General features: G+C 28.4%; 7 protein-coding genes across 7 annotated transcripts; 1 reads left to right on the plus strand and 6 right to left on the minus strand.

Moving 5' to 3' along the window:
• Positions 1–1,377: 1,377 nt before the first annotated feature.
• OCT59_012066 (uncharacterized protein) lies at positions 1,378–1,641 on the minus strand (the record flags this gene model as incomplete). The annotated part of the gene is made up of 1 exon (XM_066134203.1): positions 1,378–1,641. The coding sequence occupies one exon, from the start codon at positions 1,639–1,641 to the stop codon at positions 1,378–1,380; it is 264 nt and encodes an 87-aa protein (XP_065989491.1).
• Positions 1,642–1,704: 63 nt separating this feature from the next.
• On the minus strand, positions 1,705–2,472 carry OCT59_012067 (uncharacterized protein; the record flags this gene model as incomplete). The annotated part of the gene is made up of 1 exon (XM_025309901.2): positions 1,705–2,472. One exon carries the CDS (start codon positions 2,470–2,472, stop codon positions 1,705–1,707), a length of 768 nt encoding a protein of 255 aa, XP_025188512.2.
• A 730-nt stretch (positions 2,473–3,202) lies between these two features.
• On the minus strand, positions 3,203–3,469 carry OCT59_012068 (uncharacterized protein; the record flags this gene model as incomplete). The annotated part of the gene is made up of 2 exons (XM_066134204.1): positions 3,203–3,310; positions 3,374–3,469. The coding sequence occupies 2 exons, from the start codon at positions 3,467–3,469 to the stop codon at positions 3,203–3,205; spliced, it is 204 nt and encodes a 67-aa protein (XP_065989492.1).
• Positions 3,470–3,694: 225 nt separating this feature from the next.
• On the minus strand, positions 3,695–3,943 carry OCT59_012069 (uncharacterized protein; the record flags this gene model as incomplete). The annotated part of the gene is made up of 1 exon (XM_025331400.2): positions 3,695–3,943. The coding sequence occupies one exon, from the start codon at positions 3,941–3,943 to the stop codon at positions 3,695–3,697; it is 249 nt and encodes an 82-aa protein (XP_025188513.2).
• A 14,366-nt stretch (positions 3,944–18,309) lies between these two features.
• OCT59_012070 (uncharacterized protein) lies at positions 18,310–19,063 on the plus strand (the record flags this gene model as incomplete). The annotated part of the gene is made up of 2 exons (XM_066134205.1): positions 18,310–18,660; positions 18,734–19,063. The coding sequence occupies 2 exons, from the start codon at positions 18,310–18,312 to the stop codon at positions 19,061–19,063; spliced, it is 681 nt and encodes a 226-aa protein (XP_065989493.1).
• A 445-nt stretch (positions 19,064–19,508) lies between these two features.
• On the minus strand, positions 19,509–20,797 carry OCT59_012071 (uncharacterized protein; the record flags this gene model as incomplete). Its single annotated transcript, XM_066134206.1, has 3 exons — positions 19,509–19,952; positions 20,023–20,277; positions 20,348–20,797. 3 exons carry the CDS (start codon positions 20,795–20,797, stop codon positions 19,509–19,511), a joined length of 1,149 nt encoding a protein of 382 aa, XP_065989494.1.
• Positions 20,798–26,516: 5,719 nt separating this feature from the next.
• Positions 26,517–27,010, minus strand: OCT59_012072 (uncharacterized protein; the record flags this gene model as incomplete). Its single annotated transcript, XM_066134207.1, has 3 exons — positions 26,517–26,758; positions 26,837–26,942; positions 27,008–27,010. 3 exons carry the CDS (start codon positions 27,008–27,010, stop codon positions 26,517–26,519), a joined length of 351 nt encoding a protein of 116 aa, XP_065989495.1.
• Positions 27,011–27,314: the final 304 nt, after the last annotated feature.

Here is a 27,314-nt window from a genome sequence, read left to right on the forward strand (position 1 = left end):
ATAAAGTCATAAGACTGTTTGCTCATAATCACCAAATATAAGCCTGAGTATGGTGAGGTCGCAGGTTCGATTCCCATGACCACGGAAATAAAAAGAATTTTACTGCGGACGCTACAACCAATAGCGTGAAGGTACGGGGGAGTTAGTGTAGTTGGACTGCATCATGGTGAATTAGTGTGTACGGTTAGGCCGCACATTTCAACTAAGGGTCATGGTGTCCTTCTAACGTTCCCTATGAGGCCATTGGCATGTGCGCAGTCCTGTCCTTGAGGTCACTACTATACCTTGGGAGGACTTCCTGTCCAGGTGGTCACTCTACGATACCACTTGGGGTCAGTAATGGCTAGATGGTCGTTCTAGATGGTAAAGCTGAGGGTGCAATGTCTTAGTGGTAGTTTGACCTTCTGTTAGGTCATAGACCAACCACGGTGTTCGTGCGCAGAACAGATAGCTTGGTGATTGGGTTCGATTCCCTTACTCTGATGGGGCGCCTGGTTGGTGATTCCTGGTGGTTGATACCCACCATAAGGGATGATCCTGGGTAACACCTACAAGCTTACTGTTTAGGTGGTCACTACAAAGTATACCACTTGGGGATTACAACTGTACTATCGGTGGTGGGTAATCGCAGGCTGTAGTGGCCTTTGAGTGAGACTTGTTACCTAATATGGTGGTATGGAAGGGGTCTAGATGTTTGAAGGTTATCTGACGAAAGTCCTCCGTGAAAGTAGTAGTGGTGAGGGGTTATAATAGTAGCCATTACAGTATCATGCACGGATTAAAGGACGAGTAGGGTGGTGTTCAGCAGATTCGAAGGCCTTCGGGTCCCTGGGATATGTCCTTGCGTTTCGGTTGTGGTGTTGAATTGTCCCTGTTAAAAGGTGGCGGGGATGGTTACATCATGGCTTAGTGAGGATGATGCAATGAACGACCTACCTCCATAGCCTTCAATAGAGGGTGCGGAAAGTAGTGGCCACTAAACTTACAAAACACTTGTAAAATAATCACCAAATATATAAAAGATAAAGTCATAAGACTGTTTGCTTATAATCACCAAATATGGACTGTCCCAAATGTGTGATTATAAAGAGAGTTGACTGTATATCAAAAATTTATATTGAAGTTCAAAATTTTTAATTTTTATGTTTAGCATTTTCAAAGAGCCGATGTTTAACAGTTAATTACTGCAAGTGAGAACTATATACTGTAAAAGTTTCGTGGCTTTTAGTGTAATATTGGCTTTCTGAGCTAGCTCTCTAATTAAGTTTAATGAATAGCTTCTTTGAAAAATATCACTTTTTATTAATTTTATATAATTTTTATATACTTATTACATCATCTGTTTAGAAACTACAAATTTATAAAGTAACAGATGTTTTACTTCATAAAAATAGCATTTTTTTCAAGTGCTTTTTCAATGAAAAGTATCTTGTTTTTTAAGTTAAATATGATGATAGATACCAATTTTTGTTTTCTTTTATAAGCTGTTAATACTCCAAATGCCCGAACTAACCACAATAATTCTGATACTGTGAATATTTTTGCAAATGATTCCTCTGCTCCCTCAAGCTGCGTCCATATACGGAGTTGTTCCAGAGCATGAATAGGGTTGGTTGGCAAGTTCACTTTCTTTATAATCATAGGTTTTTTATTTTCATTTAAAGCTGTAGTAGAATGATTATGATTCATCACCTTTAGACTTTTTCATAAACTTGCTGTTCCTTTTTTTGGAATATAGTTATTAACACTCCTCCAAGTTTTTTGACGGCTTTTCATATAAATTAAAACACATCTTTCATAAATAAATTTGCAGTCCTCATTTTCTAATTCAGAATTATTTTCTCCATTTGAAGATTTCAAAATTTGAATAAATGTTTGATTCAAATGTAGGTTGGTTAGAAAACTGTTTTCCACATAACGCAAAATATTTGATCCTAATTCGTTATGTTTTTCAAATAATTCGATCACTAAAGATTCTAAACGATACATAAACTGAACAAATTCAGATCTGGATATAATAATAGTAGTTTGTAATTTTGTTTCTAATACATCATACTCAACTTTTTCAGTGCAGAGAGATCTAAGTAAAATGCATATAACTGAAAATTTTGGATGTGAATTCATTAAATAATCTCTTTTAATCAACTTAAAGAGCATCCAACCGACGATATAAGAAAATTTAGAAGCTTCTACCTGATTCAAGGTAATAATAGTTTTAGGAATCAAGGTAGGATCTGCTTGCTCTTGTATATTTTTGTTTTTACAATAATCTCCTCTAATTGTTTCTTCTAAAACTTTATTAATAAGAAAATAAGCAACTAGTCTTTTTGTCATAAGTGAACTTTGAGAATGAGGAATTATGATCTTCTGAAACTGCTGAAACCAAATTCCAGAATAGAGATAATTATTCAAGCAAGTTTCTAGATAAGAAATCCACATAGTTGTCCAAAGATTTCCCTTTTGTTTAGGCATTGATTTTAAAATAATGTTTTTAATATCATTCTTCCATCTTTCCAGCAAGAAAATAATTTCATTATTATAGATCAACAAATTAAATAGCTGCTGATGTTCTACTTGAAAAAGTAAAATTCTTTGATTTTACTGATTAATTTCAGTATTAAAAAATAACGTTAGAATTTCAATTTTTCCCATAAATAAATCATCCATTAAAAGACCTTTGAATATACGTTGTATAAAGGAAGACATATTGGATAAATGCTTAGCATGGTCTAATAGGTTAGAATAAATATCATTATTCTTTGTTGATTTTTTCCTATAATCACTATTTTTTTAAAAAAAATTTTATTATACATTTTCAGGTACAAATTAATTAACATAATAAGTTAATAACTTATTATCAAGAAAGATAATCCAAATCCATTTTGGTATGATTTGATGTTCTATAATTTACGCTTTTCATTTTGGCAGTTACTAGAGAAGTAATCTGAAATTTATTTAATGCATACCCATATCCCTTTAGTGTTTGAATGGAAGAATCTCCACCAAGTTGTCAAATTGTGCCAAATAATCCTTTCAACATATCTTGTGATACTCTGCGAGGTTCAATAGTTACATCTGGATATAAAGTAAAAATATTTTTTACCATATCAAGAAAACCTTGAATAGACAAGAGTAAATCAAATTGATACTGTGGTGAGATCCAGTTCATTGTGCTGGTTTTTTGATTATCCCTAATTACAAACTAATCCTGAATTTCTTTTAAAATTTGAAGACGAGAATCAGCAAGATTTTCCAAAGATTTCTTGCTATGAAATATTTGCCGATAAAGGTATGAATAATTTATAAATTCCTTAATAAATAAAATTTGTTAATATTTATAATTTTATTTACTAACATTTTCACAATTAATTACCCTTGTTCCTGCAGAGATTTCCTTTAACTCATCAATCATTTCCATGGCATTCTCAACATCTTTTGACAAAGTTTGCTCAGCAAGATCAACACGCATTTTACTTTATGATGTAAGCCATATGTGACATTTAGTAAGTCTTAAAATTTTTGCTGTTTTATTTTGGCAACTATAATCATAGACATCCTGAACATGACGCCAACTAACTTCTTTTCCATCTATCATAATTTCTTTAATATTTCGGCCTTTACCTTCTCCAATGTGACTTTTTGAAAGATTATTTCAAAGCTTCTTAAAAACATGTGTAAGATCACTAATAAAATATTATGGTGTGCTAGTAATTGGATTAATCGTTTTGTGATTCATCCAGTGTATTTGAGAATTATAAGGTAATCTAATATACAAATTTAGAGATGTGATAGCTACCTTCCACTCCTTTTTAATGGATAAAATTGTAACAAAAAATGTCTGTGATTTATCAATATTTGTAATGATTGCCAAATGCCATTTATTATCTTCTGGATTCTTAAATTCACAAGAATCATTAATTTTCCAATCCAATTTATTAGGCATTGGTTGTCTTAATAAGTTATGATTAACTTAAAATTTATCAGGAAAAAATGGATCCAGTAAACGTACTGTAAATTTGCTATGATCAAGGTTCGTTGCCATAATTTTTGCTTTTTCATAATTGTTTTTTCCAATATTAACTTTAACAATATCTTCTAAACACCAGAAAGAAGTCCATCAGTCAAAACTTTTAATGTGATTCCTATTTCTTCAGCTCCATCACAAATAGATTCACAAGTATGTATACCAAGACATTCAAGATTAGCCGCAAGTTGAAAAAGTATTTTATTGATTTCATGGGCAGTAAGAGTATTAATTCCATAATATGCTACAGGATATGCAAATTTACAAGTAGCTGAATGCACAGGTCAAGAAACGATCTATCTCACACATATCAGGTACCTATATATCGGTGACTAATTAGGTACATATCGGGTATTTTTACATATTAACAACATATCGGGTACCCGATTTGTCACATAATGCGCAAATTTCAAATATGGTTAAAAAAAAAATGTAAATTACCATGTGTCCGATATCCAAACTATTAGTTACCGATCCGTTATCTAATATATATCGGTCACCGATATTTGTACGATCTTTAAAAAAATTTGTGTGTTTATTTAATATTATTATAGTATAGAAAACAACTACTGATTTCTGCCTATTTGGTATTGGCTTTGTATGCTTTGTACTTTGTAAAAATGTAATACAGTGTACGAAAAAAGATAATTGCTATGGAATGCTTGATTCAACTTCATATGGAGTTTTTCCAAATTATGAATACTTATAAATAGATGATGTTTATTTACTTTTTTAGGAAATATTGAATGATAAAATTATTATATAAGCAAGCCAACTCTCAGTGATCATAGTAATACAAGAGTGCGGCCAGAGAATATCTAAACTTCAAACCCGTTATTAAAAGCATATACAAATTATTCAAATTACCACGATTTTCTGAAATCCACTTATTGTAATTAAATTTCTCATGGCAAAAAAATAAATACGTTTCCTTTTTTTTCTTTGTAAACTATTACACTGAATTTGCAAAATGGCGTATAAGGTGTATTGTACTATTACCATATTAGGAATCTTTCCATATAGCCAGGATACCTGAAAAAAAATAAATTTTAAGGAGATATTTTTTTTACCCAAATCGTAATAAAATTGTAATACAAACTAATTCCATATAAATGACAGATTTTATTTCTCCAACATCTTTAGTTCGATCGTTACTGATAAGGGTGATTATTGGTATCTTTGATTCTAGCGATCACTTCTGATGGAAGTTTGATAACCGGAGGCGATCGATTCAGTCATATTGAATTTGGATCCTATCTTTCAATTTAATTAATCTTTAAAGAAATACGTAAGCCAAAATGCCTGCGCTGATCCCTGTCCTTTTGGAGTTTATAGGGTGACGATGAAGATTGGCTATTGCCCAAGTATACTTTTTATTGATTAATTTCTTTGAGAGACGTTTTCGTCGATGTGCTTTGTATGATAACAATGTTGCCTCTATAATTCCGGGCTGGATTAGAGGAAAAAATCCTGATTGCACCTCACCTATTTTGTCGTCAGGCACAGTCTGAAACTTACATTTGTAAACTTTTATTTCTATACCAACTGCATGGGTTTAGGGTATATTTTATTCCCTAACCCTTAGACCTACTTGTTAGGTTAGATAGGTTGCATTGCACTCTGTAGCCTACCTTTTTAATGAGTTTTATGGCCATGTTTGCTCATTTAAAAATGAATTAAACAGGTTGCCATATCATTAAACACATCGCAGCCATTTGGTAATGAAGCTATAATTGTCTAATAAGGGTTCGCCCTGTCTGGCAATTTATGGTGGATTCAAATGGATCAAATTACAAACAATAATAATTTAGTCAAATGAAGAATTCCAGGAAGGAACGAGGATGCTTTGTCTAATTGAAAATATTTTTTTATTTTATTTTATTTTTTATATTTTTATTTTTATTTTATTTTATTTTTTTATTTTTTATTTTTCTATTTGTGATTATTCATCGTATCCTATGTTCATTCATAAATGGTATTTTCGAATATACTTATCCTTATTATCATAGCGAGTTTTCTTAAAGCGTACCTGTGGCACCTCATCTGACTTGGGAAGTGTCGCTGAATCTAAAGCAAGGTCCGGTTAATCCTCAACTTTGGGTTATGAGTTATGATTTAAGCATATAGTAATTTAATTTGACTTACATACCAAAAACAAAAATTTGTGTATATTTTCATTTTAATTTTTTTGAAAAAATAATATTATCGTATTTAGCTCATTAATCTAATTTATCATATGTTAATATAGAAAATTTTATTAATCAGTTTTTGATATCTTATTAAATACCTTATCCGTAATTAAATTGTTACTGTAATAAAGTAATCAGTACCGTAACTTGTTTATTAATAAAAAATAAACTGTAATCTATAGCTTTATCAAACCATGATATTTTTAATTTAATCAATCAATTTTTAAAAAAATTAAATGAAAATGTTTGAATTCTGATTTTTATTAAAGTCTGATTAGTATTTTTTACGATAAACCTATTTAGGCAAAAGTGTAATAATTGTAAAATTTATTTTTTTGATTTTTTATTTTTTGATTTAGATTTATTTTTCTTTTTTTTCCTTTGGTTTGTTATTTTTGTTATTTACGACATTATTATCAACATCATCATCGGCACCATTGTTGTCTTGAATAATGCTTTCATCAGTATCATAATCATAAACCGGAATATTTTTGGTTAAACGGTTGAATTTTTCAAGTGCTTCTCTATTCAAACACCAGCTTGGTGCACCGGCAGGTGGCACACTAGCTGTTTCTATTTTGTCTAGAACTCTTTTACATTTTAAGTTTGGTGGTTTTTTCCTTAATAACTCTACCGTTGGATCAATACAATCATGTAATAAACGTTGAAGCTTAAATAAAGAAATTAAACTATAAATTAGTGTTTATACTTTAATAAAATATACATACAGCAGAAGATCTCCATCATCTTTCATAAATATATATCGAATTTTTTTTTGTGACTACTTCTTCTTCATCATTTTCATCATCTTTATCATCTTCGTCGGTTTCCTCCCATTCTTCGGAATGGTAGCCTGAATCTTTTAAAATTTAAACTAGATCCTTTTCAGGATATCGGCGAATGTACTTATCTTTGTTTTGTATTAGGTAATTGGCCGCGTTTGTTCTTCTTTTTTTTTTCTAACAATGTTAATTATAAAGCACAATATAATTAATTTAAAAAAAAAACTAAATTTAATAGCTTCTGTTAATTAAATAATTTACATCCTGCATCCTTGAATTCTTCATTGCTCTTCTTTTGTTACGTTTTATTTGGGCTTCCCCTTGCTTTCTAATATTACTAACGTGATGGCGAGATCGCCAACGTCCATATAACATCTTAAATAAATCACTATTTGAGACTTTATATTTTTTATTTACAAGTTTGTAAAGTGGTGGAAGCAACTTGGTGACTATGTTATCTTTTTACTCAGCCCATGTGAGCTCATAGTTAATACTGTATACGTCTTTTAGCTCAGAGTCACTCCAAATAAACACTTCTTTCTGTAAAATAATAGATAAATGTAAATAGAATAAAAGCAGAAATAATATATAAAATAATCAAATACTTGCTTTTATCGTGTTATAAGAACTTTTAGAAAAGGAAGAAGAAGAAGAAGAGGAGGAGGAGGAGGAGGAGGAGGATGATGATGATGATTCATCACTAGATGATACATTATCACCATTCATTGTTACGAAGTATAAAATCTTTTTGTTATTTTGTAAAATAAAAAAATCCCATATAAAGTAGAGATTTCAGAACGCGAGAAAAGTTGATTGTGTGCAAATTTATAATGATTTTGGAGATTTCAGGATGCAGATCAAGGCTCAGAGGTAGCAACGCGTTTGCGCAATTCTCACCAGGTGAAAGTAACGTGCTCATAAAATTCTTGTGCAATTCTTTTGTATGATAAGGATTATTAAAAGCTCATTTCTGAACGTCTTGATTACTAACTATTAAAAGTGATAGAATAAAAAATATATTTTATACATTTTAATAAAAATGAGTAATAAAAAATGTAACTCTGTATCTGAATTAATAAAGAGTAATAAAAAACGTAAAGTTGAAACCTCTGAAACCTTTGTGGCTGATTTAATAAAGCCCAAAAAAAAGTATTTGTATATTTGCAATTGTGCTCGTTGCAAAGGTGCAGAAGTTGATTCTCGCACTCAAGAGAAACATACGTATAATGATAGTTTGTGGGAATCGAGATCAAAAGATTCTAGAAAAAATCAGGAAAATACCATCATGATAAGAAAGAAAAAAACATCATCTGTTAATAATACATATATAAATACAGAAATAAAATTGAACATATCAAAAAAGCGAGAAAGAAATAATTACTCCGGTACATCTAGTCCAGATCAGGACTCTTCCCATCCTGGTCCCTCTTTCCAATATATTGAAGAAAATATAACATTATTTTCATCAAAACCTTCATGTTTTCATATTCCAGCACCTACAATTGATGAAAATAATGATGAAATCAATTATTTTGGTGAGAATTATAATGTAGATAATATAAATGAGGGGGAAGAGAATGATGATGTAAATAATATGGATGAGGAAGAGAATGATGATGTGGATGAGGGAGAGGAGAATAATGATGCAAATAATATGGATGGGGAAGAGAATGATGATGTGAATGAAGGAGAGGAGAATGATGATGTAGATAATATATATGGATGAGGAAGAGAATGATGATGTGGATAGCATAGCAGACATCCTCATTTTATCACAATTTTGACGATCATTTGTCGATCACTTATTCAATCTTATCATATAGAATAATACCGTTATTTATAAATTTTGCGTATGCGTAATAATACATGCTCAAATTTTGCAAATAAACTTACTTTTAATACACAAATTTGTGTATTATTATTTAACATTTTTTAGATTTAAATTTATATTAAATTAATGTAAATTTGAGATAAATTTAAATTTAAGCAAAAAAATAATTAGTAGCGTATATTTATTAAAATTTATGCATTTATAATATTGATTTAATTTTGTGACTCAAGCTTTGTGGCATTTATTTAATTACGTAAATAAATTTTGTGGCATTAAATCATTAAAGTTCATGATATTTATTTATTAAATTTTATAATATTATACACTAAATTCTCTACTGATAAAACTTCTGCATTATGGGTTATATAATTGCATTATTTTTGTCATAAATTATACATAATATAAGAAGTAATTTTACAAAGTTTTAAGTTTCTGCCATGAATATTCGGCTTTTGCCATCAATTTTAAGTTGATGATTCCAAATAATCACATATCAATAATCTATAATGTAAAAATTAAAAAATCATGCAAATCGTCATATAATTCAAAGCTGTATAACAACATGACGCTTTTCATTTTGTCTAGTTATTTATTTCATCATATTTTTTTCAAAAATTAGTTTTTTTAATAAAATACAAATATATGATCGGCAAATGATTGGCAAGGTGATATAAGGATGTCCGCTATGCTGATATGGATGAAGGAGAGAAGAATGATGATGTAGAAGATTTTTTCGCATCTCCTAAGATTGACAATGACAATGAAGAAGCATTTATAGTGGAAAGCTTAAGTAATTCTATTAATACTGAGATTATAATATGGCTATTTAAATTTCAACAAAGATTTCGATTGCCTAATATTGCACTTGAATCCTTAATAAAATTTTTTCATATAATTCTTATGCGCTTTGATAAGTTGCAATTTGAAAATTTTCCTACCTCATTATATATGGCAAAAATATGGTTAAACATTTTTCAACTGAAAATACAATTAGCTGCATGTACCAATTGCCATAAATTGCATAATGTTAAAGATATTATTGCATATAAGGAAGAAGGAAAAGTTGCTATAATGAATTGCCCGTATAAAGAGTATCCAAATAATCCAATATCAAGTCGTAATCACCAATGCAATAATTCACTTTCCATTCTCAAAAAAAATAAAAATGCAACAATTGCGGTACCTCGCATGCTTTATCCTAAGCCAAACATTCATCAGCAATTGAGTATTTTATATCAACGACCAGATTTTGAGAACATGTTAAAATTATCAGGGATTCAAAAAAATGAAAATAATATCTATTCAGATATTTACAATGGTAAGGTATGGAAAAATTTTCCATTTGATGGTAGTACCTTTTTTACAACAGAGACTGCCACAACTCATCTAGGTCTTCTCCTTAATCTTGATTGGTTCCAACCATTCTCCTACACGCAGCATAGTACTAGCGCTATTTATGTGTCTATTTGCAATCTTCCAAGGTCAGAAAGGAATAAGCCCGAAAATATTATATATTTGGGTTTCTTACCAGGACCAAAAGAGGCAGGGTTGGAACGCATTAATCATTATCTAACTCCTATTGTAGATGAGTTATTAGAACTTTGGAAGGGGTGGAAAGTACCAAAAACTCACCAATTTTCCAATGGTTTAGAAATAAAAGTTGCGTTAATTGTTGGATCGTCTGATATTCCAGCTACACGAAAGTTATTTGGTCATAGATCTGCAGTAATGAAATGCTATAGGTGTGATAAACGTACCACTTATAGCGAGGAATTTAGAAAAACTCATTACGGAGGAATGCAAGACTATAATGAATGGGTAACAAAGCCTGCAGATCTTTTATTACATAGGCAATATGCTCATGAATGGTTGCAATGTAACTCAAAGTCCTCCAGAGAAGCACATTTTAAAGTACATGGTATAAGATGGACTGAAGTGCTTTGCCTACCATACATGGATCCTATACGATTTGCTGTAGTGGATCCTATGCATTGTCTTTTCCTCGATGTTGCAAAATGGATAATCAAATCCATTTTTGTAAACCAAAAAAAATTAACTATGGAACAACTTCGTGTAGCATAAAACAGAATGGATAATATTGATTTACCTTCTGACATTGGTAGAATTCCTCCAAAGATTGCAATCGGAAATGATGGGTTTTCTAACTTAACTGCTAATCAATGGAAGACCTTTATTATGATTTATTCTACATCTATATTATGGGATATGCTAGATGATAATGATAGAAAAATCTTAGGGCATTTTGTTCGAACTTGTAATCTTTTAGTAGCAAGATTTATTACAGATGATGATTTGAAGGAGGCGCAAGAGAGGTTAAAAGATATGGCCTACCATATAGAATATACATATGGACCAGAATTTATAACAAGCAATATACATCTCGCACTTCATATCCCTGATTGCTGTCGTGATTATGGTCCTATATATAGTTTTTAGCTTTTCCCGTTTGAAAGACTTAATGGATATATAGGTAAATTTGCTTCAGTGTCTTTCAATTGTCTTTAGTACCTTTATTAAAAAAATTCCTGTTATTTAGGATCATATCCTAATAGTAACCGACAAATAGAACCTGAATTAATAAAAATTGTTCTTAAAAACACTTTGGTGGATTATCACTTATCATGTAAATGGACATCTGGCCTTCTAGATGAATCTCTCCATCTTCTTGTACCAAAAAAAGCTGTAGGAAGTTTAGCAATCACAGCAGAAAGGAAGGAACTGCAGCATTTTCTATTCATGAGACATAATACGTCTATGATTTCCAAAATATATGGCACTGAACCATTACCTGGACAAATGCTTAACTCATCATATATCAATGTCGTTATGCCTTTGGAGTTGTGAGGATTTCTATATGAATGGTATGCAATATTATATGAAAGGGAAAAAGAAGATGTGTTAGGATTTATGGATTTGCATATGAATCAGCATGCAAGACTACAAATTGGCGCCAAAATATTTGGATCTATGATTTCTGGTCGCCATAAAAAAAATGCGAATATATTTGCAAAATGGAAAGCAGCTAATGATGATTCAGTTGACACTTATCCGGGTGAAGTCCAATATTATTTCGAGCATGCCCTTAGATTTCCAGAAGGAACGAAAACTCACCTCCTAGCATATGTCAAGTGGTATAAACCTGCACTTTCTTCTAGTATTCGGTTTAAACATAGTTTTATGGAGCCAGAAATATCAAATACTGAATTATGGAAAGCCGAATACTTTCAAGAAGGTTGTGATTCCCTGTTAGCAGTTCATAGGATATTATGTCGAGCTACAAAATTTAGAAATATTACGGTAGGAAAACAAAAATATTTGTCGATTATACATTTGAATAGAAGATTTAACTTGTAGTATACCACACCAAATAAAGAAAATAATAACACATTTGATATCCATTTCAAGCTTAGTGATAATCGTGTATAATATAAGCAAGAAGATAGTATGTCTCGTGACTTTCATCAAATGAAAAATTATTAATCACGTATTATATAAGCATAATTTTTGCTCAACGAATTCGTTTAACGTGCTCAACATTAATTCAACATTTGAAAATTAACATTAAATCAATCTGAGATGTAAAATTAATGAAATTAATTAATTTTTTTTCACATTAGTAAGTCGTAATAAATAAATGTTAATTTTTACGTAAGAATAATACCGGGCCTAATTTACAAAATTTTTAATCACTTTTAATGGCTAATTTTTTTTTGTACAATGGAAAACAATGGAAGATCGACATTTTAATCACTTTTAATGGACAAGAGACGGAATTTTACGAATTCTATATTTTGTGAATTTTATAATATAATATCATGAATCAACGAAATCATTTTGAAATGGTGTTACATTAAAAATTGTACTAATAATTAAAAAATGAAATGATGTAATATCATGATAATTGAATGGCATAATTAGAATTATTACAAGAACTTTCTCGCATTTTTTTGATAATCAATACTAATTAATAATCAATACATATTTTTTTTTATAATCAATACATATTTTTTTATCAAATATGTTTTCAAATATTCTAAACAATTTTTTAACAAAATTTCAAACAATGTCCTCATCTTCAACTGATTCAACCACCGTCAATGATACCAATACCATCAATGTCAATACTACCTCCATTTTCGACACTATAACTTATTCTTCTGGCCGGGTGGAGTGGTCGGATGACCAAATCGCTGCTTTGATTGAGCAGCAGAGGTCAAGAAACTTCGAGTACCATTATCAAATTGCAGGAAGAAGTAGAAAAAATTTCTGGAATTCCGTTGCGAATAAAGTAAATGAGAGGTGTGGGAGCAATTATTCGGGCAAACAGTGCCAAACAAAATTCAATGGATTAGTGACCGGTTATCACGTGAGTTAAATATCAATAAAAATTTGTTGTAATAGTAATTTTAATACTTATTAATACTTATTTAACACTTAATACTTTAGGATCAATTATTAGTGATTGCAAACGATCCGAGAGGGGTAGAGCTCCAAACAGGTCAGCCAAATTCAGGTAACCTGACTTGACCTGACCTGAAATTCAGGTCAGGTATGAGATTTTTAAAAAAAATTCAGGTCAGGTATGAAGATTGACCTGACCTGATTGACCTGTTGACCTGAAACTATTGATTCTACTATATAATAAAAGTGAGTTGCAGTATTGCGATTCACTTTTTTATATTGATTTTATATAATAAAAGTGAGTTGCAGTATTGCGATTCACTTTTTTATATAGATTCTATATAAAAAAAGTGAGTTGCGGTATTGCGATTCACTTTTTTATATTGATTTTATATAATAAAAGTGAGTTGAAATATTGCGATTCACTTTTTTATATTGATTTTATATAATAAAAGTGAGTTGCGATATCGCAACTCACTTTTTTATATTAATTCTATATAAAAAAAAGTGAATTGCAGTATTAGGATTCACTTTTTTATATGATTTTAATATGAAAATGTTGAATCGCAATATTTTGAGAAAAAACGTTGCGAAAACATTTTTTTCATAATATTATATTAAAAAAAATGTTTCGTAATGTTTTTTTTTTTGATATTTTAATAATAACGTTGCAAAAACATTTTTTTCATAATGTTATATTTAAAAAAATGTTTTGCAATATTTTTTTTCAATATTTTAATAAAAAACGTTGCAAAAAACGTTTTTTTTCATAATATTATATTAAAAAAAAAAGTTTTGTACCATTTTTTTTCAATACTTTAATAAAAATAGTCCTGAAATTTTTCAGGTTTCAGGTCAGGTCAGGTCAAACAGACAACCTGATATAACCTGACCTGACCTGACCTGACCTGAAAAAAAATTTCAGGTCAGGTTTATCAATTAACCTGACCTGACCTGACCCATTCGGAGCTCTAGAGAGGGCAAGAAGCCGTGCTGGTGCCATTTTTTTTGAAGTCATGAATACACGGTTTTGGGAGAAACCAGGTAAGAACTTTTAAATCTAACAACATTATATAATCAACAAAATGATTATATTAAAGAGGTAAATTGTTTTATTTAATATGATTTAATATGTTTCTAGATGATCAGTTTGTACAGGCTTCAATTGGTGTTAATATAACTCAACGCAGACGAAACAGAAGGAATGGTATGTAAAGTATAAAAGTTTAATCAAATTATAAATTTTTATTGATTTTCTTAATTATTTTATAGCACGTGGAAGCCAGAATACTCAAAATACGAATACTCTAAATACAGAAGATCGAAATGGTAAGTACAAAATTTATTAATTTTTTTTTTCTTTTTTAGTCGTAAATACAAAATTTATTAATTTCTTTTCCTTTTTTAGTCGATAATGATGAATGAGTTTTTTATTTTCATTCATGGAATAATAATTCACATTCTGATATCCTTCAAAGCTATAATAAATACATAAAATAATAGCATGTTTGTAATTATTATATTAAATAAAAAAGTCTTCAAATAATGCTAAACTTAATGATTTGATGCAAGAATCAAATAATACTTAATAATTGATACATGACTATCATCAAAATTTTCAGCGCCACTAAAAATTAAAGCCTTTTCTATAAGATCCTTAAATGATATCCAATGCTCTTAAAAATTGTTTTCGTTATGCTAATTAATTTATTGGTCCCTTTCAATTACTGATCATCTGGCAGACTGCCATACACCAATTTTTTTTCACACGTGGTTTATCCATAGTGCACAAATAATAGTGCACATTTTCGTGCACAAAAAATTTTATTCTGTGCACAAAAAAATTTGATATGCATTGTATATATATTCGTATTAGATAAACGATATGATAATCTAATTTTCTTTTTTTTAAGCGTAATAAGAATGGAAGATATCACAAAATATCTAAAATAATTATACTTCTCAAGAGAAAAAAACTGACAAACCAACAAAAAAAAGAAGTCGAAATGATAAAAATACAGAGGTTATTCAAATTAGTGATGTTGAAGATAATGAAATTAATAGTGAAGGAGAATTAAATGAGATTATTTAAGGTGAAAAATAAAAATAAAAAAAAATAAATATTCACGTTTAGAAAAAGATAACCTTAAATGGAATCCATCTTGGCCTTTCAAATATCCATGGTTATATTGTGAAAAAAGAAATGGAAAAGAAGTTATGTTTTGTAAAATATGCAAAAATGCAAATAGTTCTAGTGTGTGGACAACTACTGGTTTGGAGTGGTTAAAGGAAGATTGTATTGAAAGGCATATAAAAGCAATTAATGCAAAAAATTCAGATCAGTTGACAATTAAAGAAGGCTTTATGCAACAAATGAACCATAATCAAGCATTAATTATTTGTTGTATGCGTAATGTATATTATTTAACACAACGTAATATAGCACTTAATAATTATGGATCTCTTTGTGATTTAATTACATATCAAATTAATTATCAATATCAAACTGGGGATGAAAATTTTATCCAAAATCTTCGTCCACCTCTTCTTCAAAATCATTCTGAAATTACAACTTCATCATCTTCAACTAATAATTATGCACTTTATAAAAATGCAGTTGCAGAAAGAGAATTACTTTTTTCTATAATTACTATTGTTGAAGAAAGCGTTGTTGCTGAGGTTAAAGAATCACCATGTTAGAGTTTACTTATTGATGAAAGCAATACAAATGTTATATCTGAAAAAACTATTGCATTAGTTTCGAAACATTTAGTAAATGGTGGACCTATTTTCGTTTTCTTGGATTGACACAAATAACAGATGCATCGGCTGATAGATTATGAATGTAATAAACCTTTTTATAACTCAAAAAGAACTGGATATAACGAAATTAAGACATTTTGGTAGTGACGGAGCTGCAACTATGACAGGTAATTATTAAATAATAATTAATTAATCAAAAATATATAATTTAATAATATATATATATATATATATTTTATCATTTTACTTAGGCATTCGTAATGGTGTTGCAACTCAACTAAAAAAACTTAATAATTTTATTTCAACACATTGTGTTGCACATCACTTACACTTAGCTTCAGAAGAAGCTGCAAATGAAACACCATATTTCGCACATTATAAAACTATAATTAAAGGAATTTATTCTTATTTTTCTAATTTATATAAGCGAATGTATGAATTAAAAAAAATCAAAGAAGATATGGAAGTTTCTGATTTAACAATTCTTAATGTATGTGATACGCGATGGCTATCATGGTCTAATGTAATTAACAATTTTCACCAAATAATTGAACCCATTCAAAAAGCATTACAACGTGATGTTAATTCATCTAATACGGCTAAATTCTTATTTAACGCAATGTGGATACCGAATTTCTTATTATTACAAAATTTTTTGCTGATATTTTTTTTTATTTTAAAAAAAATTATATTGGTTTTTCAATTTGATTATATTTCTTTATGATCACAACTCGAAATGGCATATGAATCTATAACCGCAAATTTTATTAGATCTGCAGATGTCTTACCGAAGTATGGTACCCATTTGCGAAAGTTAATAGATGAGTTAGAATTACACCCTGAAGATTTGCCAGGCTAGTTTATTTTTAACTTATTTATTAAATTAATTACTAATAAATTTTTGCTCAATTATGTTTGTTAATTAGATTTTATTAAACATTATGCTGAAAAAGTTATTACAAATTTGTGAAAAAGATTTCCTAATGAAAATTTATATTATTCTTTACGAATTTTTGATCTTCATGAAGTGCCGCTTGATAAAAATGCATAAAAATGCTTTACAAAACTATGTGAAGAAGATCTTTCGGATCTTATACATTTTTATGGAAAGAAAAAAAGAATTAATAATGATGAGCATTTATTAATTGATGACGAAGAAGTTAAGAAAGAATGGGATTTGGCTAAAAATCTAATTGCGTCATATAGATTTGCCAAAGGATGTAAATTTACTGAATGTTGGTATAAAATCTTTAATACTACTCATTTCCGAAACCAATTCCCTAATCTTATTATTCTTATTGATTTGTCATTAATTATACCTTTTTCTAACACTGTGGTGGAGCGTGTATTTTCTAGGCAAAATTTAATCAAAACAAACTGACATTCGAAACAGAGTGCATATTGATACTATTAATATGCATTTACATGTTTCTTTAAATGGCCCTCAAAAATTTGAAAATTTCAATTATTTAGCAGCTTACAATCATTGGGTTTCTAAAGATCGGGCAATTTAATAATTATAGTGATTTATTTTTCATTTTTTTGGAACATTTTAGTGTAATTAATTATATTTTATAAATAAAATCTATAATATAATTAGGAATTTAGGATTTAAAAGTTAGGACGTTTTATATTATAAATTAATATAGTGCACATTTTTGTGCACAAAAATTTTTAAAAATTGAGTTCGTGACGTGCACAAAAAAAAAAATTCTTATGTGCACGTGTGCACATTTTTTTTCCAGATTTTATACACTGGTTGGAAAGTTGGAAACATATTTTTTGTAAAATAATTTTTATCTTTTGTATAGGTCACTAAAATCACATGACATTTATGCATGTATATTATCGCCATTTTCGATTTGGTTGAATCTGCACTATGTCGATCAATTATAATAAAATTGGCGAAAACTCGTGATTTTGTAAAGTAGTACATATAAAACTTTATGCTTTGCTTATCAACATGCAAATTTTTTGTATTACGCATGATGATTGAGTTATAACGCGTATGTTTTTGTACTTTCTTTGAATTTTTTTTCTATTTATTAGAAGATTACTAGCGATTCAACATTCGGTTCACATTATATATTGCAATCACTACAATTATAACGCTTGTTCAACTAAAGTTTTGAACTGAAATATTTATTTCTTGATAGAAAAGACCTTGTGTATGTATTTTTTAGATTTATTTCGCTTCCATTTGTTAGATTTACTTCAACATTAGGTTCTATACTATATTTATGATTATTTCTGCTTATTCAACTAAAATTTTATCTTATTTATAAATAGAAATACCTCATGCCTAAAGAATTTAGTGAGGATTTACGATGGAGAGTAGTATATTTATATACCGATGGTTTCTCTATTATAGATATTGCTAATACATTATATATGAGCAAGTCTTCTGTAACTAGAATAATAAATATTTATGAAAAATGGGCGTGTGTTACCAATCCATATAAAGGGATTTCTGGAAGAAGAAAGCTTTTCAGTAGAAATGATATGTATATACTCCAAAATCTCATTAGAGATAAAGTTAACTGGTATTTAGACGAGTTGGTGAGTGAGATGGAAAATCTTACAGGAAAAAGAGCTTCTATTGCAACACTCTGGAGATCACTTCATTATTTAGGAATTACCAGAAAAAAGGTATTGAAAATTTTAATTTTCAGAAAAAAATTAGTAACTGCATATTCTAATTATAGTTTTTTTTTTTATAAAGTTACAAAAAGAAGCATATGAGAGAAGTGAAATTATGCGTGCACATTATTTAGGAATTATTGGTGAGCATTATACTCCAAATCAATTAATCTTTATTGATGAAAGTGCTAAGGATGAGAGAAGTTTGTCAAGATTATATGGATATTCTCCTAGAAATATACGTGCATGCAAAAAAGTGGTATTTGTACGAGGAAAAAGATATACAATCTTGCCTGCTCTTACTTTAGATGGATTTGTTGCAGTTGATGTGTTTGAAGGGGCATGTGATAAAAATAAATTCGTTAAATTTGTACTTGATCAAGTGGTATGTAAAATTATAATATTATTTTAAAATTATAACTTATATAAATTCTCAATATTTCAATATAGGTTCCTGTAATGAATCCCTATCCTGGTAATAATAGCGTTATTATAATGGATAATGCCAGAATACATTATGATGATGATCTTATTTCGCTATTAGAAGGATTGGGATGTCACGTAATTTTTCTTCCACCTTATTCTCCTGATTATAACCCTATAGAAACAGCATTTTCAATAATTAAATCATGGATTAAACGTAATTATGATTTTATGGATGCTTGTAATGATCCAATATATGCTTTATTAATTGCATGCAGTCAAATTACACCTCAAATGGCACAATCATTTTTTAAGTCATCAATTTATTTGTAAAAAATTTATTATAAAAAATAAAATAAAATTAGAATATCAATTTTATTAGTAAACAATTTTTTATTATATTTTATAATGAAATACAAAAATATACTAATCAATCAATATCTTTGTGCTGCTTGCCTAATGTTTTTTTGCCACCCAATTTTAACAATTCCTAACTTTACCATTTGTTCATCAGTCAAATCTTTAATTGCATTTACCGTAATTTCTTCTTCTAAAAAAGCATTTTCAAATTTGGAATATACATTATTACAATTATATTTTTGATCTAAGTTAAGAAAAAATTCAGTAACTGAAGGTAATTCATGATTTGTAGTAGGTGATGATATTGGATGAATAGATGTTGGATGAATAGATGTATTTGAAGGAGAATGAGAATAAGGATATGGCATTTGAATCACAATAGGATTAACAGGTGTAGTAGATGTAGTAGACGCTATAGTTGGTATTTGTGTATCATTATTTTTGTTTACCAACGTGCCCAATGCTGCATTGAATGTTGGAAATGTTGGAGGAACGTCATAAGTAGTATTTTTATTATGCTATAATTTTTATTGAGGTTAGAATTGAAATAAATGCAAAATCAATTTGCTAATAATTAAAATTACTTACAATTTCACGTGCCCAAAGCTGTAATCTAGCTGGATTTAGTTGTAAATGGTGATTTTCTTGAATAAAGCATGGTGTATTATGCATATCACACTTGTATTTTTCACATAAAGCAGCTATGATTCCCGCTCTTGTTTGTTCTTCTTTAGATAAATCATTTTCTTGAGTAGCACGCGACTTTCTTTTCTTTTTAGAATTTGATAATATTCTTTGATTTCTTTCTTCATCAGAAGCTGAGGAATCACTTTTGTCAGAAGCCTGAAATTTTTAATATGAAATTAGATATTGAAAAAACTAAAAAAACAGTTGAACTTCAGAACTTTCTTACCTTTGAACGCTTTGATTTTGTTTTTTCATTTGTAGAATCATCACCAATTACAATTATTATTGACACTTTCTTGCCTGCAGCAATGATTTTCTTATAATCTTCAATAAATTCATTAAAATCCAATTTATCTTCTAATGTACTTGAAGGGCCACGCACATTTACTGCTTTATATGATATACTGTAATCTGCTGGCTTGATATTTCTATTCTTAAGTGCTTTTTGAACAGCATTATTAATTCCTTCTATAACAGTAATATATTCAACTGGTTTGATGGTTATAGTTTTAGAAGTAGAAGTTTTCTTACCCTTCTTTTCAATAGCTATTTGTAACTTGATTTGATCAATTCCATAGTCTTCAACTTCAGAAAATTCAGAAATATCATCCTCATCTTCTCCATCAACAAGATCACTAGATTTAGTATCTTCAACATCAATAGATATACTATTCATTTTGTTAGTAGATTTTTCTAATATCTTCTCCTCTTTTTCAGCAAGTATTTTTTTTTTTAGTATATATGTTTTTTCTTTTAGCTAACTTATCATTACCTTTCAATCTTTGAAATTTACTATTGCAAGTAGAACAAAAGGTGAAAGAAAATGGAATGTTAAAATTGCTATTGTATTGAAATTTTTCGTTAGCAGAAAAAAGAAATTGGTTTGCCGTTTGCAGTTCTTCGTTGGGAGTAAAAACGCGAGAATAAATTTGTTGACCACGTTGTGGGTTGCCTACTCTTGTTGGTTTCACACTTTTATCACACTTGCAAGTGTCTAAAGTAAAACAAATTAAACACTTTTTACAAGTGTAGCAATTATCAGGTAGATATTCACGCGTCATTTTTTGGATTTTATTGTACAAACTGCGCCAGGTACTATCCTTTTATATCATATTTTAATTGAAAATCATTTAAGAGTCACGCTTTTATTAACAAATCAAATAACTCGGGTGTTTTTGGTGTTTTCGGTAAATTTATTATAATTGATCGACATAGTACAGATTCAACCAAATCGAAAATAGCGATAATAACCAATTAAAATCACTGAGATTACATACATGTGATATCTAAAATTAATGCGCGATTTTTTTTGTTTATTTTCAAAAATACACTTTTCTCTCCTTACTTATCTTTTATTAACGCTTTACGGTTCGTCTCTTCTTTTCTCTTTTATCCAAGTATACTTTACTTATCTTTTACAATATTAACAATACTTTAGCACTTTAGTTTATATATTTAATATAGTAAGACGTACTCATCTACCATATACAAAAGAAAAGAATAAAAAAAAGGAAAAAATGTACCCCTACCCACATACAAAAAAGAGAAAAGTCTCTTTTAAATAAATAGTGAAACTGTTAAGCAAGGTATGAAAATAGGATATACGCGTATTTTTCATATTTTTCTTTACAATAGTGGTTTGAGTCTTTCTTTGTGGTATAAGTGTGAATATATTTTTCAACTGCCATGTATCTATTGCTTGTTAAATATATTTGCTTTCTTTGTTAGACTGTGGTATTACAATATGAAGTGTGAATATATTTTTCAACTGCCATGTATCTATTGCTTGTTAAATATATTTGCTTTCTTTGTTAGACTGTGGTATTACAATATGAAGTGTGAATATATTTTTCAACTGCCATGTATCTATTGCTTGTTAAATATATTTGCAATTTCTTTTGTAATATTTGCTTTAGCCTAAAGGAAAATGTTATGAAATAGGGCTGGATATTTTATGACATTTTCTGCCTTCCAATTACTTTGTCCGGGAGTAGCCTAACAATTTGTCATTGTCTGTCAGTTGTAGCAACCAGCATTTTTTTACGATTTTAAGAAACAAAACTTTTTCAAAAATTTAATAAAGAAAGAAATAACTTAAAAATATTATTTTATTATTCTTTACAAAACGCTGGCGCTGGAGTTATTTTTTCTCTCACTTATCAAATCCCAACATGTCCAAAGACTAATCATATAGTACGCTGTGGTCTGGAACCACCCGAGATTTTTGACTACCTAGGGATGAAGTTGTAGGGTACTTGTACCCGATAGGCTAGCCTTCTCTGACTTAGGGTCTCATTAATTGGGAGACGAGGTGGTTCCTAAGTACCTTTCACATCAAGGGCGGACATTTTTTGATACTGTGCGTCAAGATGGTAATCCTATATCTGCGAATTCAAGAAAAAAAACTCTAAATCAAAAGAATTTGGAAGCAACACATATCAAGGTAATCTAAGCATTCTTTTTAAAAAAATTTAATCAAAAATTAATTTGGTTTATATATAGTAAACTCAAAAAAAAGAAGATCTAATCATATATCTTCAGAAGAATATGAGAGTAACGCACATCAAGGTAATTTAAATATTTATTTTTTTTATTTATTAAAGAAAAATAATTAACAAGATCTATTTTCTCTTTAAACAGCAAACTTCAAAAAAGAGGTGAAATAAATACAAAGGTATATTTTTTACTAATTTTTATTTATATTATACACTTCTTTTCTTTTTTTCTAACCTACTAACGTTTGTTTTTACTAATATATTTTACTACTAAACATACTAATAACATTTTCTATTACTAACCATTTTTTACTAACATTTTTTTAATACTATTCTTTTTCTTTTACGAATACATTATTCATACTAATATCTTTATTACTAAAATACTATTTCTTTCTTTTAAATATTAAACAGATAAAAATAAGCGCTATTTGTAGATAACAGATATCTAATTATTTATATAGCTATATAGAATAATATATTTTTTTGTAATCTTTTTTATTATTAATTAAAAAACAATAAAACTTTTAGTTTAATTGAAAATAATAAAATTTGTGTAATAAAATTTTACTTTAGCCCGAATTAAAATTAAAAATTAATCTGAAATTATAATTTTGCCCAGATTAAATTATAATATTATATGAAAAAATTATCTATCGTATTGTCAGATAAATGTACGATATGTATCCTATATTTACCCGATATCTATATAACATGTGTCCGATATTATACTGACCAATATCTATATGATATTTATACGACATGTATAAGATATGTGCCCGATATTATACTACCCGATATATGTGTAATATGTGCACGATATCTATAATATATATCACCGAACTTCTGCATAAACATTACAGATATCAGGTACCCGATATGTGTGTAATTGTTGCATATCGTATACATATCATATACATATTCTACATATATCTGGTACCCGATATGCAATTGATAGCCTCGATTTTGACCTGTGATGCCAAATTATTTGATGTACTTGGGTTGCTATACCTTGTTCACAGTCTGAATATATTGAATTAGGTAAGTTTTCTACCTGCAATTCTTCTTGCAATTCTTTTTCACATTTCATCATAAATGATTGCAATTCTTTTTTTTCATCTTCAAAATCCAAATAGCCAATATAACGATTATCACATTGACTCCAGAGTAAACCTATTACAGATGAATTTATTAAAAAATATATATTATTTTTTTTAATAAACAATTTAACGAAACAAACCTTTTTGTATTTTAAAAGAATCATGTGAAAGAAAGCCAGTACGTCCATAAATACTGATATTTTCAACAGTCATTTTTTGCAGAATTTGGTAAGCTGTTTTATTTTGCCAACCTGACTGTTGTTGATTTTCATTTATATAGCTTTTTAAAGTGGATATTAAGGGTAATCACATAACGCTTTTTATAGATTCATAAGCAGTTTTACCTCCTTGACTATAAACTGAAATAACCCATTGTAAAAATCTAGAATAATAAAAAATAATAAAATTAAGGTTCTATAGTATTGTTTTATTAATAAATATAATATTTACATGGGATGATATCTTATTCCTTTCATGGCTTGATTACATTGAATTCTAATTAATTCTTGAAAAATTGGACTAAAAGAAGAAATGTCAATTTTGTTTTTGGTAACTCTATTGGCAATCTTTTGTGCTATTTGACCCAAGTCATCTGATATTGCTTCCTTTTCATCTTCCACTTTTTGTTGAAATCGATCTTGTAAAATATTTATAATTTAATTCTGTTTTGATATTTTCTTTAAAAAATTCCAATGATTAATTTATTTTACATTTTAATTTATTAACTAGTATATTTAATTATAAACATTACCTTTCGTTGCAATTGAACTTTATTTGCTAAAATTTCTTGAGAAGCATGACTTATTTTTGTAGATAAGATACCAGCAAGATTTTGATTTCTTATTTTTGTTAACGTATCCTTTAATTTCTGACAATTTTGGCAAATATTTATTTTATTTATTAATAAATCACAGTCTATCCTTCTGTAAGCTTCGTTAGATTGACCTTGATTTTCCAAAGTTGCGAAAACTTTATGAATATTATTTGAATTTTTTTGATTATTTACAAGATTAATGCCCCGAAGTTTAACCACTTGTTCAAAATCTAAATAAAGTAAATGATTAATTCATATTTTGTAAATTAGAAAAGTATATACATCAGGAAATTTTATAGCGCAAAAAATTGTGTAAGTTTACAATTTTGTAAGTTTACGAAAGTTTATGGCATAATATTTTGAAAAATTTCAAAATATTACGTAAGTTTACAATTTCGTAAGATTTATGTGATATTATGGTTAAAATATTACACAAGTTTTTAATATCATAAGATTTACACAATATTACGGTCAAAATATTTTGAAAATTTACGAAACTGTAAATCTGCGTAATATTATGGTTAAAATATTTTGAAAATTTACGAAACTGTAAACCTGCGTAATATTACGGTTAAAATATTTTGAAAATTTACGAGACTGTAAACTTGCGTAATATTACAGTTAAAATATTTTGAAAATTTACGAGACTGTAAACCTGCATAATATTACAGTTAAAATATTTTGAAAATTTACGAGACTGTAAACCTGCGTAATATTATGGTTAAAATATTTTGAAAATTTACGAGACTGTAAACATGCGTAATATTACGGTTAAAATATTTTGAAAATTTACGAGACTGTAAACCTGCGTAATATTACGGTTAAAATATTTTGAAAATTTACGAGACTGTAAACTTGCGTGATATTACGATTAAAATATTTTAAAAATTTACAAGATTGTAAACTTGCGTAATATTACTATTCGATCGTTAAAGCTGCGTATGCAGTAGAACGTATACAAGGGCATGTGATACTATTGAATAATCAAAAATAATATAAACACCTTTTTTTTTATATAAACACCTTTTTTTAAAGTTTGGGAAAGCAAATTTATTTTTATTTACGAATTTTTATTATTTACAATTTTTATGTTAAAAATTAAAGTAAATTCTAATTTTTATTATAACTTAATAAAAAAATACACATTTGATACTTGTTCGCTACTATTTTATAAAATAGTACCCAGGCTGTACAGCGTGAACGTCAGTATCAATCACAGCCCAAAAAAAATGTGAGTTTCCAGCCGATATTTAGTACGGACTGGGCCTAGCTACTCACTTAATAAATAATAAAAAAATAAAAATAATTATCTTCTTCTATGATACGTAGGTAAGTTTCTCCTTGCTTTACGATCATCACTCGTGACTAAAATTAATCAAATTTATCAAATTTAAAACATAAACGTAAATATTAATTATAAATTTTATTATAATATAATTAGGCCAGACCAATTAAAAAGTGTATTTAACATAATATATAAGCTTACAATCAAGAGGGGGGGAGGGGGTATTGAACAACAAAATGTGAGTTGAACAAACATAATTTTAGCCAGAATTATCTTTAATTCCAGCCAAAATTTTATATTTAATAACTTCTAAAAGAAATTCAAATAATGAGAAATATACTTTTTAATATGTAACGAAATTGTATATTTTTATTGCAATTACATGTTTGTTTATTACAAAATATTAACAATCTCTCTTTCTTTTTTGACTATTAGTTTTGATTTTAATTCTTCCAAAGAAATTTTTTCCCGAAGTTTGACATATACTACATAAAGGAAACACAAATTTATATTTTGATGTCATATGCATCAGAATATCTACCAATCCTTGATCATACCTACACCAATAACATACGGGTATAAGATTTTTTCGTGATGAATAATATGCTAGTTCTATTGGTGATTCACATGTAATTTTTTCGCAATAAAATGTTATATAATGCATGATCTTCAGGTACTAAAGATAATCCACAACTATAATTTCACTCATCAATAACTAGTTGAAATTGAGATTTTTGTATTACTGTTAAAGCCTTTTCACTATAAAGACACTGGAATTTTCCACATTGAAAGCATTGAATAATATCACGAACTTTTGTATTTGTTAAAACAGCTGCTGGTGCTCTTTCTGTACTTTCCATAGCTGCCATTAAAGTAGAACGAAATTGTTCAGTTGTATCAGTACGGTATACAGTTTCAAATTTTTTATAACAATCTGTATTAGCTAAATTTGTAAAAAAAAAAATTTCAATAATTATAATTAAAAACAAAATTTATCAAATAATTGATTAAATGTATTTACAATTTGATAGAACAGGATCTGGTAAAAATTCTATATTTTCAAAAGTGTGCAAAGGAAGTCGAATTGGCTTACAAATATTACAATTCGTGTCATTGCATTTTTTAATCTATAAGTTAAAAAAACTTAGTTAATAAGTTAATATATAAAAAATGTAAAAAATTACATTTAAACCATTTAATTGACGATCCGGATAAGATCGGCACTAATTTACTATATAAATTCGGGGCAAAAATTTCCTGATTTATTAAGATAATATGAATATTACAAAAAAAGACCCTTTGTGCCAATGCATAAAAAATCCTGGTAACCCATATTTTTTTTTGTGTAATCTACTGCATGAATACGTAAGGAAAATGATGATATCGAAAATAAATATTTTTTATCAACTAAAAAATTGTCTTTATTTGCACGCACGTCAGATTCCTACCTTCCTATACTATATTTGAATCTCTCAATTTACGGTTTATTCCAAATATTA

The sequence above is a fragment of the Rhizophagus irregularis genome, chromosome 2 (assembly GCF_026210795.1).
Source record: "Rhizophagus irregularis chromosome 2, complete sequence".
In the NCBI taxonomy this organism is placed as follows: domain Eukaryota; kingdom Fungi; phylum Glomeromycota; class Glomeromycetes; order Glomerales; family Glomeraceae; genus Rhizophagus; species Rhizophagus irregularis.